We start from the raw sequence: 15,138 nt of genomic DNA, 5'->3' as shown, positions 1-15,138 counted from the left end.
TGTTTTCCCACAGACTGATTTTTAACAAAAGAAAAAAAGTCAAACATTATAGTAGAGTAACCTGAAGGAAACCAGATTAAATGATCAGAATTAATATCATCAATAATGGGAAAAATATAAACATCAGGATGAACTGGGAAAGATACAATATTACTTAAAGGGTTTTTCTGTTATAAGTGTGTAATCATGAGAAATAATCAAGACAACTCAGACTGAAAATGCTCTATTAAAAAAAATATCTGGGCCAGGCCTGGTATCTGTGATTCCAACAGCTCCAGAGGTTAAGGCAGGAGGATCCAAGTTCAAAGCCAGCTTCAGCAATTTAGCCAGGCCCTTACAAGTTGGCAAGACTGTCTCAAAATTAAAAAACAAAACAAAACAACAGGTGGAAGCTGGGTTCAAATACCTAGTACACCCCCCCCCACACATACAATAAAAGCCTGTATTCTTCATGAAATAAAGATTAAGAAAGTATCTGATTAAATGAAAAGGAAGAAATATGACAACTATGGGGCTGGGATTATGGCTCAAGAGGTAGAGCGTTCCCCTAGCACACATGAGGCACTGGGTTCGATCCTCAGTACCACATAAAAATGAAGATAAATGTCCACCTATAACTAAAAAATAAATATTAGAAAAAGAAAAAGAAATATGACAACTAAAGCAGGGAAAATAGTTTCAATCTTAGGAGAAAAACAAAGTGTTTTTACATAATCTTAGTCATGATGTCTGCAACTTACTTTCAAAAAATTCAGAAAAACATGCAAACATAAACAGAAAGTACCTATTTATGAATAAATGATAACTCCTGGCAAAAGGTGGACAACCTATGCCAATCTAGGTGAAAAGTATCACAGTTCATTAAAAAGCCCTAACAATTTTCCTTTACTTTTAAATTTTCTGAAATGGAAGGATAAACATTATATTCTTAATACAAATGCATACATATAAAACTTATGAAAAATGCGTACCTAGGTGCCAGATTATCATATGTATAAGCAACAGACATGAGTCGCTGAATCAAACTGGTTCCTTGGACGAGAACAAGAAATACCTTCAAAACAAAAACATTTCAGATCAATCTTTAAATATGGTCAAACAAAAAAACATATTCATAACTCAAGATTCCAAATTACTTTGATATTTATCTACAGCAATACAAAAAATATCCAGAGAATTATTTGAAACTACCATAAAAATATCAAATGTTAGAAAACCAGAATTTTATAACCACACTTATGAGCAGTAACTACAAACGAACATACTGAAAATTTAGAAGTAGGAGGTAAAAATATTCTTTACATTTAATCCATAGATTTACCAATATCACACAACAAGGTAAAAAGGAAAAAAAAAAATACTATATAGTTCAAACATTAGGGGGTTTTGCAGCAATGACAGAGGACAGTTTAAGTAAAAATTATTTTTTTAAAGTTTATGTACAAGAAAATATAGAGAGAAATTCAAGCAGTGCCAGATTCCTCAACCATTCTGAAATAAATATTTTTAAAAAGCAATATAACATATTATGGATAGATTCAAAATCCTGAGGGTCAACATTTACTTTGTTAATTTTCAAAGCACATAATCCTGATAGTTAATTTCTAAGTTCTAGTTATTTACATGTTTATTGGGAAAAACTAATTCACTAATTTAACAAAGAAGTACTAAATCCTTTCTGTAGGTCAGAACTTATTCTGGGAACCGTTTTAGTTCAGTGGTGTACTCAACTGCAGAGAGCACTAAAACAACAGTAAATGCAATGTGCTAAACCAGCCAAAAGGAAAATAAAAATAGCTGTGAATGTGGCTTTGTGGTCAAGTACTCCTGGGTTCAAATCCCATCTCTGGGAAAACCAAGAAAGTTTCCACAGCCAGACATAGTGGCACACTCCTGTCATCTGTCAGGGATTTGAGAGGATGAGAAAGCAGGATCACAAGTACAAAGCCAAATCAAAAAAGGCTGGGACATAGTCTGAGGTTTTCTGATTTTTGTCCCCCGCATCCAACCCATTCCCCAGTACTAGGGATTGAATCCATGGGCGCTCTACATCCCCAGTTCTTTTTATATTTTCATTTTGAGACAGGGTTTTGCTAAATACCCATGTTGGCCTTGAAATTTCCATCCTCCTGTCTCAGCCTCCCTAGTCACTGGCATCACAAGTGTGCACCATCATAACTGGCTTAGTCTGAGATGTGAAAGCAACTTTCTAAAAGGACAGTAAGGAAACCATTTGGAAGTATGGCAGTACATTGTTAAACGGATTAAGTGTTCTTCCTTACTACCTATGGTACATCAAAATTAGATGAGTTAGTCTCCAGAATTAATACAAGAAAGAAATTTTACCTCTAAAGAGTTTTTATATACATACTAAGCTATGATTATTTTAGCAAATAAGTTAATACAAAGAATACATATTATGCATCTTTTCTAAACTATAAAAAGAATACTGGTATATGTATAGGAAAAAACCTCTGTAAAGCAATATATAAAGATATTAATGATAATCACTTGACACTTAGGGAAGGTTCAGTTGAATATTCTGATTTATTTCAAGCAAGCACCCAGATGCATATATTTTAAAAACAAAGCAATGAAAAACTCCATCCATGTGTACATATTAATCTAGAGTTACATATATTTATATTATTCAAATCTCAAAGGGAAATTACAAAAACGGATCAACAAACATTGCAATTAAGTGAGGAGCTGGGCGCAGTGGCACATGCCTATAATCCCAGTGACTCAGGAGGCTGAGGCAGGAGAATTGCAAATTTGAGACCAACCTCAGTAATTTAGTGAGACCCTGTCTAAAAATAAAAAGAGCTGTGAATGTGGCTTTGTGGTCAAGTATCCCTGTGTTCAAATCCCTGGTACCCAAAAGAGGAAATTAAGTGAGTTGACTGTTGGAAAGGATCATAATCAATTTAAACATTTATATTATAATCTGAAAAGTTTGTCCTTGGAAAACACATTACCAAAAATATAACAATGAAAAGTTACTATTAAGTAATAGTTTCCAACATATAACACTGTGTGATGTATAAGTTTACATTTCACTTCCAATGTTTAATTTTATTTGATATAAATGATCTATAATACTGGCAGAGATCACTTTTCCTGTTTAATCCCTAATATCGCAAAAGAGAAATATGCTTCATGTTTCCATTTATATCAGTAGTTTTCAAATCTTATGTTCACCAAAATATTCATCTATCTATAACAATTCATTTACTCTTATGTTTCTTAGAAAGGTAGGAAGTGAGCTACTATTAAAGGTACCGAATGAGAAAGATATTACTGAAAACTAATCTTAAATTCTCCCCACTTCCCAGTTCATTGATAGAGATGCTGGAAGTGAGAAAATCTGATAGATGAGCAGTATCAACAGTCAAAAAGAACTGCTATATATGCTGATTATTAAACTATTTTCTCTCTACTTAAAATTCACCTCTAATATACCTTCTCTACAATAGTAACATATTTACATAATTTACTTTACAGTACTAGGGGTAGTACATCAGAACCCAAACTCTTCCTTTGCCACTTGGCTTCCTTTCAGGTTCTGCCAACCCAGGAAACTAGACAGAATGCTTCCTTTTTCCCGCCCCTCCTGTCAGCATTGTTCCAAAAGTATTTTATCTAGAAGAGGCAGCTGGTTTTAGGCTACAGATTTTTTAGGCACTCCTATAATCAGCTTTTATTCAGTTTCCTCTGAGAATCCAGCTACTGCTGAGAGACCCACTCTCTTAGAGGCTAAAACCCCAGTTAAACATGATCCTTTCTATAAGCTTCTAATTCTTTCATAACCCGAACACATTTTATCTCAATTTTTAGGGATGGTGAATGGGTTCCTCACCACTCCCTTTTTCTTTTCACACTCCAACATGGACCTATAAAATCATCTTCCGCTTTTCAATTTCCAATGCCAAAATACCTAATATGGTTTCTGTTTTCCTGAATGGAGCCTGACATACTTGGTATGTAAATTACTGAATATAATAATGTTCAAATAATGAATATAACTCTACAGATAGATAACGTTAAGACAGCACATCATGCTTTCATTTTGGAAAATGAACTGAAAAGAATTATTACTTCATCATCACTACCACTTTAAAACCATGGTATCACCTTAGCTAACATTTCTTAGCTGAATGTGTATTTCTTTGCTTTGTAAAAAAACAAAAACACACACAGTCCCTCAGAACGTGTTAGATTTAAAACTACAATTTACTGTTAAGTTCTCTACTTTACCTCTGTCAATCGTGGTATATGAAGGCCCTTGGCATGATCACCAGCAGCCTTCCTTGATTTACCAGGCCATGTTCTTTTCCGATGGCTTTCTGCTATACCAGACCAGGCAAAGACATCATGATAAGCTAAATCCAAATCAGAGGTATCTACTGCAAACTGGCATATTAACTTCAGCAAACAAGCAAGACAATCTAGCTGCCACTGTGGATGAGAAAAAAGAAAAAAAAAAGTTATTCCCCTATTGTCATTAATATAACATGGTCAGAATAAAAATTTTGAAATTTTTAAAAGATCAGGGAATAAAAATAAGTATAGCTAGTACTTAATGTACAATCTTGCTGCTCAACTATTATGGTAACAATCTAATCATACAAAAATGAAAACAAGGGCTGGGGTATAGCTCACTTGGTAGAGTGCTTGCCTCTCATGCACCAGGCCCTGGGTTCAATCCCCAGCACGCGCGCGCGCGCGCGCACACACACACACACACACACACACACAAATGGGGGTCTGGGGCTGTGGCTCAGTGGTAGAGTGAAATTGTCAGGTCAACTGTTTTGTAAATTTAGGGTCATTCTTTTTACTTTATCAACTCATTTCCCTTTTAAAATGAAATTAGTTGAGTTATGCTTATTAATAAAAAAATTTTCTTCTTTATAACTCAACTAATTTCATTTTAAAAGGGAAATGAGTTGATAAAGTAAAAAGAATGACCCTAAATTTACAAGTATACCATAATACTAAGAGAGATGTATTATAAGTAGGAAAAAACAGTTGACCTAACACCAGTTGGTAATTCAAGCATGCTTTGTAACTCAGGCATTTTAAGCATTATAAGGGTAACATGTGTCACACAGGTAAGTAAAATGTTCTTTATTGAAGCTTCATAAAAGTATTCACAATTTCAAAGAAAACAGAGAAACTATTAACATAGGTTTTTCATGTAAATTTTACTAAGAACATAAAATAGCCTATAAACTAAATTCCTATAGATGAATCATTACTCATTAATAATTTTAGTGTAATTGTTCTACAGTTTCAAAGAACCAAAATCCACCTCCTCATTCTCAGATATTCCTGGAACAACAAAAAAATTACTACCAATAAAATGCAACAAAAATAAATTTCAAATATTAAGCATAGCACTACAGTAATTAATTGCTATAGATGTGGATATTTTCAAAAGGAAAATACCTGAAGCAAAATATGTAAAAGAAAAGTTGAAAATAGTGGCAAAATTAACAAAAGCTTGGTAGATAACAATGCTCTCCAAATATATTTTCTCTCATCGTGGGCATAGTAATATCTGAAATGAAATCATTACTTTATAAATTGTATGTTCCAAGGTAAATCTATAAATCAAGTACTAATAAATTAACACTTGAATGGAATATATGAGGATACTAATCCACTTTACATTTAACTCAAGATTGGACTGTGCAGTCTTCTTTATTTTGCAGTGTTTGGGGTGGAACCTCTCTCCAACTCTCTAGGTAAGTGCTATACCATTGAGCTTTATCCCCTGCACATCTGCATAATTTTAGATATCAATATGAAGTTGGGTTTTATGGTTGTTTTTTGTTTGTTTCTTTATATAGTACAAGGGATTAAGCCCAAAGCATTCTACCACTAAGTTATATCCCAAACCCTTTTAATTTTTTTTGAGATAGGGTCTCACTAAATTATTCAGATTTACCTCAAACTTGCAATCCTTATGCTTCAGCCTCCCAAACTAGTGGGATTAGAGAGGTTCACCACCATGCCTGGCTCATTATGAAGGTTTTACTATTCCGTAAGGAACATTATTTTATTGTATATTTTATTATAGATCAGTACTTCTTCAAATTAGTAGTGATAAAGTACCATTTTTCTGTTATGAAGACTGATACTTTTGTTGAATATTATAAAAAATATTGCAGCAATGTCCAAGTGTTACAAATTTTTTTTTAAAGAGAGTGAGAGAGAGAGAGAGAGAGAGAGAATTTTTAAATATTTATTTTATTATTTTTTTTTTTTAGTTTTTGGCAGACACAACATTTTTGTTTGTATGTGGTGCTGAGGATCGAACCTGGGCCACACGCATGCCAGGCGAGCGCGCTACCGCTTGAGCCACATCCCCAGCCCCAAGTGTTATAAAAATTTCAAAGGCTTCTCTCAGCTTCTGTATCTATCCCCCAGCATACCAAAATTCTTTTGAATATTACTGTTATAAAAGAAGAAATGTTGGGCTAAGGTTGTGGCTCAGTGGTAGCACACTTGCCTACCATGTGTGAGGCACTGGGTTCGATTCTCAGCACCACATACAAATAAATAAAATAAAGGTCCATCAACAAGTAAAAAATATTAATAAAAAGAAGAAGAAATGTCAAAACAAAATAGAATGAAAAAAAGATGTAAAACAATGTGAAAAAGTAACAAAACTTTTGTCTACATAAATCCATATTAAGTACTAATATATAACTTAAACAATCTAAAAGAAAAACGATTATAAATCTGTCATAATTCAGAGTAATTTTACCCCTGAAGAATTTTTAACACAACTGATACAAAGAAATTGTATCCCATAGATTATTAAATTCTATATTTTAAATTTTACTACATGCCATGCTTTCTTTAATAACAATGAAGTATGTATAAAAGTTACCCTTTGCTAATGGAAATGGAAGTGTTTCAAATGAGATTAACTACTTAAATTAGTTAAAACACTAAATTTTTCACTTACCACAGTCCATGATTCCTGTTCTTTAGGCTCCAAAATTCCAGAATTAAAAATTTCTAGTAACTGTTGAAGGCCTCCAGCAGCAACAAACTATAAGCAATTGTGAGGATAATGATAAGAGAAAACCATATATATATATATCGTAAAAGTAACCTACTTGTTGATCCACCAATAATATTTGGCAAATATTATGTCTTTCATTTAGAAAATTACTTTCATTTAAATACAAAATAAATTCTATATAAAATAAAATTTATTTTCAATAATTTTTTTAAAAAATATTTTTGTGTCTGGCATGGTGATGCACACCTGTAAATCTAGCAACTCAGGAGGCTGAGGGGGAGGAGGATCACAAGTTCAAAGCCAGCCTCAGCAACACAGGGAGGCCCTAAACAACTTAATCCCAGGCACTAGGATGTCTTAACACAGAATTTCAATGGGGTGGGGGGGGGGGGGGTATTAGAGCTAAAAATAGGAGTTTCAATCTCAACTGACATTATTATAAATTTAAAGTATGCTTTATTTTAAATAATAAATTAATTTTAAAAATAAAAATGCATAGACCCTAATTTTATGAAAATGTAAATTTTTATTATCAATATATCACAAAACATATGATCAAACCTTGCAACTCCAGGAATTTTTACTATTTTCCACTTGATCCTCACTTGAATCATCTGAATCTGGATAAAGGTCACTGTAACTTCCCTGTAGGAAAAGAAAAAATTAAAATAAGGGAAGGTATCGGTAGAAAATGTTTTCTAGAATGAAAAGATAATACATTCAAGCATTTTGCTCCAATGGAAATACAGGCATTTAATGATGATACTGGAATTGTAATTACCGTTGATTCTCTCCTTATTCTTCTGTTAGGTTTTCCCAGTGCTTCAATAATTTCCAGAGCATATAAAAGCTTATGGGCACTCTTAATTTTGAGAAGTTCTTTCCAATTAAGTCCATCATTACTCTTAAATTTAAAAAAGAAAAAACAGAGGTTTCAAGTCAACTGTAGTAATGGGTATCCAAATCGAAAAAATACAGAAAGACATTATATAAAAATACTAATTTACATATACTTTGAAACATATTCAAATACATAAAGACCAACTAAATAACTGGTACTAACAACATACTTTAAAACACCAATTATTCATTAAATTTTGTTCAAATAAAACCAATAAAATACAAACACCAGCATAGGAATTTATTAATTTGAAAGCCATTGTTATTTTCTAGGATCAATGTGAAATAATGTTATTCACACTAAGAAATGTATCTTTGAAATTATCATTACAGTTACTCTGGGTCATAATTCATCATTTTCTAGAGCCCATCATTTTTACATAAAAATCATGAGACATAAGACCTGTAATCACACCAAAGTGCCCAAATCATCAATAACTGGTAACATAACATTAGCACATTTGTTATTTTAATCATTTCACAGGAGTTCTACTAGAAATCTACAAAAGAAAACCAATATTACAAAGGTTTTAAAAATAATCTTTAGGGGGCTGGGGATGTGGCTCAGCGGTAGCGCGCTCGCCTCGCATGCGTGTGGCCCGGGTTCGATCCTCAGCACCACATACAAAAAACAAAGATGATGTGTCCGCCGAGAACTAAAAAATAAATATTAAAAGAATTCTCTCTCCCCCCCCCCACTCTCTCTTAAAAAAAAAATATTAAAAAAAATAATAATAATAATGTTTAGGGCTGGGGTTGCAGTTCAGTAGTAGAGCACTTGCGTAGCAGAAGTGAGGTACTGGGTTCAGTCATCAGCACCACATAAAAATGAATAAATAAAATAAAGGTATAAAATAATAATAATAATCTTTAATTTAAAAAATCTTTACCAATATATTCAACATACAATAATATGTGAAGGTATGCCCCATCGGAAGATTACTAAATACATATTGGCAAGTTGACTTGTGTAAGCATTCAAAACAAGCACTGATGCATTCATTTCACTCTAGTATATTTTCCCTACACATTACTTTTTTTTTTAAATATCTTTATTTTATTTTTACGTGGTACTGGGAATCGAACCTAGTGCCCCACGCATGCTAGGTGAGCGCACTACCACTTGAGCCACATCCCCAGCCCCCTACACATTACTTTTTGTTGTCAAAAAGCAATATTGGAAACATACAGTAATTTCTTAAAGAAAAAAAAAAAAACTAACCACTGATATGAAGACAAATCCCTATTTTCTAGAGACAATTTCAGAAAGCATTCTTACCTTCTATTTACTATGCTACTCAACCTCACTAAACAAATAAAATGATACACTTTTTCTATTAAACAGGCAAAAATTATATTTAGATTTGCTGAGGTATGATCCAGAAAGTGAGCTACTGCCAGCAGGAACATAACTAGTAACATCCTCAAGGAGAGTAAAAAGATTTTGTAGGCTCACCTGTTCATCTGAGATATTCTGGAATGCCATCAACATGTTAGGACATGTTGGAAGAAGCATGAGCAGCTCCCAGACACGCCTAGACAAATTTTCTGCATGAAGATGAAGTTCTTCACATCTTAAGCTCTATACAAATAAGAACAACTGCTTTATCAAGACAGATCAGGAAAAAAAAATTAAATAAGTTCAATTGTTTGGCACAAAAATTATTAATAATCAAATTTACTCAAGTACTGTGAAAATAAGACAATTTTAACACGGGAAATAGAATACATTTAAGACAATATGAATAGTCATAAAAAAGAAGGGATTTTTTTTTTTAAGTGATTATAAACATTTCCCCAGAATAGCCTTTCCTTAAGGCTGGACATAAGAAATCTCAAACAAAAGTGAAGTCACCTGTTTCATAAGACCATTAGTAAATTTCAAGACTCTAATTATTATCATTTCTCTTATTTTGTTAATGCATGTCCCCCCTCTTTTTTTTTGTAGTTGTAGATGAACAGAATGCCTTTATCTTATTTGTTTATTTTTATGTAGTGCTGAGGATTGAATCCAGAGCCTCACACATGCTAGGCAAGTGCTCTGCCACTAAGCTACAGCCCCAGCCCCGAATATCTTATTTAATAGTTTCAGATGAGCAGACATTAAGAGGAGAAAGCAAATTTAAAGAATACTCTTTTTGCTATTATCTTTTGTTAAATCTTAGCTCAGTAAGGTGCTAAGAGTATTCTAAATGATGTTTCCAAAAGTATAAAAAATAAGTTATTAAAATGTCAAAGTACCACCCCAGAAGACAATAAACATCAAAAGCTAAAATTCACTGGGCATTTTCCATGTAGTATACTTTTGTTTATTATTATACTATTATTGCTCCTATTATATTAATTCTTTGGTGTAATACACTCTTAGGGAATGCCAAAGGAATATTCTAAAAGTCAATAAAAAGCAACTTAGTTCTTTTGGTACAAGGACTTTATAAAACCAATATATAGTAATCCCTCAATATCTATCCCCGATTGGTCCCAGGACGCCCCCCCTCCATGAACACCAAAATCTGTGGATGCCCACATCCTTTATATAAAATATATAGTACAGAATCTATGCATGTCCTCCCATAATCTTTAAACCATCTCCAGATTATTTAAAATACCAATATTATAAATACTGTATTAACAGTTGCTATACTATATTATTTAAGGAAAAATGAGAAGGAAAATAATCTTCATGTTCAGAACAGATCGTCCCCATCCCAAATATTTTCATTCCTCAGCTGGTTTAATCTACAAATGCAAAACAAAGAACAAATGCAGAACTCATGGATATGGAGATCTAACTGTACTTTAAAGGCAAGGGAATTTTAGAGCTGGAGTTTCAAGGTAAACTTGCCATTCACAACTCAACTCTGACTCAAGACTGAAATACACCTCATTTGATCATCCTTTAAATAGCACTTTCATTAAAACAGAATGTCTGATCATATTAAGCACTTAAATAGTTAACAAATAAATGTGTTCCTATGTTTTATTGTTTTTTGAGAGATTACTGAGAAAATTGTTTTTCTTTCAACAGAAAGATAAAACAAGTTTATGGAGCTCGGTATGGTGGTACATGCCTGTAACCATAGCTACTTGGGAGGCTGAAACACAAGGATCTAAAGTTCAAGGACAACCTAAGCAAATCAGCATGCTCCTGTCTCAAAATTTTAAAAAGGAAAAGAGAAAAAAACAGTAGAGGGAGGGGGAAGGGTAATGTAGGTCAGTGGTAGAGCACGTGCTAGCATGTGCAAGGCTCTAGGTTCAATTCTCAGTATCACAAACAAAAATAAGATTTGTGGATGGGATAGAGGGGAAGAGCATGAGAAGAAAACTACCAATAAATAGGGAAGAGAGGTGGGAGGAAAAAGAGGGAGAAGGGGAGTTGCATGGAAGATGGAAAGAGACCCTCATCGTTATACAGAATACATGTATGATGTTGTGATGAGAAAAAGAAAAAAAAAAGTGTGTCACATTAAATTGGATAGAGAAATGATGGGAGAGGAGTGGAGGAGTAGGGGGGATAAGAAGGGCAGCAGAATAGAATAGACATTATGATTGATGTATGTATATAGGTGACTCTATGACCAGTGTGATTCTACAATCTGTACAATTAGAAAAATGAGAAATTATACCCCAATGATACAAATGAATGAATTGCCAAGATCATTGTAATGTCATGTGTAGATAATTAAATAAATAAATAAAAATAAAAAAAAAAAAAGATTTGTGGAAATGAAGTCTGATATGGTTACCTCACTATCATCCACTGCCACCTTTCCCGAGGGTGGTTTAAATGATGCAAGCATTTCTAATAAATCAAAAAGAGTAGTTAGATGGGGTTCTTGTAAAAGCAAAAGCATCGGAATGTTGTCCTTCTGAGGGGGTGGTAGGCAAGATGCAGGGAGCTGAACACCTTCCCCTTTCCGTTCTCTCCGTGGTGCACCCAAAGATACAAATACCATCTACAAAAATAAGAGAAGGGCGGGGGGTGGATAATACACATTAAGTTTTTTGCTTAATAAAACAATAAATATAAAGTAATTTGTTGCAATTTTAATAAAATGAAAGCAATAATAAATTTTAGACTAAACTTCTGAATATTCTATTGTCTTTATCAATCAACAGCTAAGTAAAACACAAACCACAATTTATATATGTACCTGCATGTCCTTAAAACCAAGTTCATGAAGTGCTTTTTCATCATAATCTGTTGTCAACTCATGTCCTGATGAAATCATCCTTACAGGTCCCATTAGCCCTCCTTAAAAACATCACAAAAAAAGTAAAAACAATTATAGTTAATTCATTTGCTAACAAGAATACAAGGGTATAGTTAGTAATTAAGTCCATTGTATGTTAACCATAAATATAACTAAAAGAATTGGAGACAGTACTAAACATGCTTTAGCAAGTTTTCAGTTGTCTGAAGTTGCCCTCAGGCAATAAAAAAATCACAAGGAAGTTCTCCATTAGGACTAGTCTAACTAGATCAATTATTATTTCCTTAACAATATGAAAAATGTTATAAGAATTTAAAAAAACATTAAAGAAAATTTCTGGGAATAGACTGCATTTCTTCCAAAAATACATACAGGGGAACATACAAAGATATACAAAAATATACAGAGATTCTTTAATGCCTTAGTTTGACAAACTGGCATGTATTGATGACTAAATTCTCTCTCCCTGTTTACTATCCACAAAAACAACACGAGTGCAAAACAAACAAAAAGTCTCATGGGAATACCAGCTTTAACCTTTGATATCTATTCCTTTATTCAAAAATTTAGTTTATTTAAATATTTCAATAAACTCGACAAAGGCAATTTATTTTCTAGAATGCATAAAGTTCTTTTTGTTGTCTCCACCTTTAACTTCATTTTCTTACCTCAAAACTGTGCTTCCCTGATCAGATCTACTTGCCCTTTCTTAAGCATGTTCATCTCAAGAACTAAAATGTTCCTGCTCAGGAATTTACAAGGTCTTCTTCCCTAATTTCTTTCAAATCTCTCATTAAGAAAATTCCTCCCAACCACTCAATCTAAAGGGCCTCATTTCACTACTGGCCCTTTACTCTGCTTTATCTTTCCTTAAAGCATGTATTTACATCTGTCTCTCCTCATAAAACAAACCAAAAAATTCCTCCCAGTTCCACATGCAGAGATTTCATTTTATATATACATATGTATTCCAGGCACTAGAAACAGTAGACATTATTGTATGATGCATGAATTTTTTAAAAGGAAATGCCTAGAAGAATAGAAAAATTAAGCAAAATTATGAAACACTGATGAATAGACATTAAAAATACAGAATTTTCCTAACTTAATGTAAAAAAAATTTCAGAAATAATGACTAAGGGAGGAGAACTACTTCCTATAATGACATATAACATTTAAAATTACCTTTTCTCTTCAAATAAAAAAATTCTACAGGAAATTACTTCAAACAGAGTAGAAAAATGGCTTTCCCCCATTAAGATTCATTTTAACAATTCCCTTAAGTACAACTGCTTTGCAGATTTTTTTTTTAATATTTATTTAGTTGTAGATGAACACATAGTATGATTATTTATTTTTATGTGGTGCTGAGGATCAAACTCAGTGCCTCACACATTCAAAACAAGCACTTTACCACTGAGCTACAGCCCCAGCCCCAGCCCCAGATTTTCTGTTCCTTCTCTTTAATTTTAAGCCAAGAAAACTTTTTTTTTTTTTTAAATATTTATTTTCTAGTTTTCGGCAGACACAACATCTTTGTTTGTATGTGGTGCTGAGGATCGAACCTGGGCCGCACGCATGCCAGGCGAGCGCGCTACCGCTTGAGCCACATCCCCAGCCCCTAAGCCAAGAAATCTTGGCCCTTAGGGATTGATAAATATCTAATCATACTTTCTTTGGAATTTGCTTACTGTTCATCAATACAGATACTACATTTTTTTTTTAATTTTTATTGTTGGTTGTTCAAAACATTACATAGTTCTTGACATATCATATTTCACACTTTGATTCAAGTGGGTTATGAACTCCCATTTTTACCCCGTATACAGATTGCAGAATCACATCGGTTACACATCCACTAATTTACATATTGCCATACTAGTGTCTGTTGTATTCTGCTGCTTTTCCTATCCTCTACTATCCCCCTCCCCTCCCCTCCCCTCCCCTCCCCTCCCATCTTCTCTCTCTACCCCATCTACTGTAATTCATTTCTCCCCCTTGTTTTTTTTTCCCCTTTCCCCTCACTTCCTCTTGTATGTCATTTTGTATAACCATGAGGGTCTCATACCATAAATTAGAAATAGTTTTTTTCTTCCTTCAAATTGAGTAATACTTGTATGAATACATTATAGTTATTTCTCAGGACTCTCCACTCTATATTATTTATCAATAAATTTTTTCACAAAATCATGTACTTTAAGTGTTCAATGATTACCCTTGTGTGCTTTTCCTCACAGAACTTGATATTAATTTATTAATATAGACAATTTCAGAGTAATTTCAAATTCTAAACAGAAATTCCACTGAAATCAGATAAAATAAACTAAAAAATAAATTTGATATTTCTACAATATTCAGTAGACAGACATGCTAGGTATCTATTCATTCAGTTGTTTATACACACACACACATAAAATCTCAGAAATTTTTATACTCATATACTTCAAAAATCCCTCACATTAAGCATAATGAGGTGCTGGGGCTGTAGCTCAGTAGCAGAGCACTTGCCTAGCATGTGTGAAGCACTGGGTTTGATCCTTAGCACCAGATGAAAATAAACAAAGGGTTTCTGTCCATCTACAACTACACAAAAAAACTTTTTTTAAAGATCACTATAATGATATAGAACATCAAATTCCACTATTATGTTTAATTATAATATGCCACCCCAAAACCATGGGGGCGCAAGCCTGTAATCCCAACTACTCAGGAGGCTGAGGCAGAAGGATAGCAAGCTGAAGGCCAGCCTCAGTAATTTAGCAAGAACCTGTCTCAAAATTAGAGAGAGAGAGAGAAGAGAAGAGAAGAGAAGAGAAGAGAAGAGAAGAGAAGAGAAGAGAAGAGAAGAGAAGAGAAGAGAAGAGGAGGTGAGGGGAGGGGAGGGGAGGTGAGGGGAGGGGAGGGGAGGGGAGGGGAGGGGAGAGGGAGGGGGGGAAATGTATCTTGGCAGCTAAGTGCCCCTGGTTCAATCCCAATACCCACCCA

At 33.6% G+C, this 15,138-nt stretch overlaps 1 protein-coding gene across 5 annotated transcripts in view; it reads right to left on the bottom strand.

Annotated features, from left to right (window-relative positions):
* The window catches only part of Usp34 (ubiquitin specific peptidase 34), a 219,644-nt gene that overhangs the window by 82,733 nt on the left and 121,773 nt on the right, over positions 1-15,138 (bottom strand). For all 5 annotated transcript variants that reach the window (XM_046423315.2, XM_046423320.2, XM_058572885.1 and 2 more), the window contains 8 exons: positions 12,094-12,194; positions 11,686-11,895; positions 9,396-9,521; positions 7,821-7,943; positions 7,601-7,684; positions 6,980-7,066; positions 4,258-4,458; positions 972-1,054 (listed from right to left, as the gene is read on the bottom strand). In XM_046423315.2, the coding sequence (XP_046279271.1) occupies positions 972-1,054; positions 4,258-4,458; positions 6,980-7,066; positions 7,601-7,684; positions 7,821-7,943; positions 9,396-9,521; positions 11,686-11,895; positions 12,094-12,194 (1,015 nt within the window). The remainder of the gene's footprint in view (positions 1-971; positions 1,055-4,257; positions 4,459-6,979; positions 7,067-7,600; positions 7,685-7,820; positions 7,944-9,395; positions 9,522-11,685; positions 11,896-12,093; positions 12,195-15,138) is intronic.

This window comes from Marmota monax, unplaced genomic scaffold (genome assembly GCF_021218885.2).
Source record: "Marmota monax isolate L192 unplaced genomic scaffold, Marmota_monax_Labrador192_F-V1.1 WCK01_AAM20220418_F8-fsc00015, whole genome shotgun sequence".
In the NCBI taxonomy this organism is placed as follows: domain Eukaryota; kingdom Metazoa; phylum Chordata; class Mammalia; order Rodentia; family Sciuridae; genus Marmota; species Marmota monax.
Note: the sequence above shows the minus strand (reverse complement) of the source record. Positions and strands in the feature narration are given on the sequence as shown.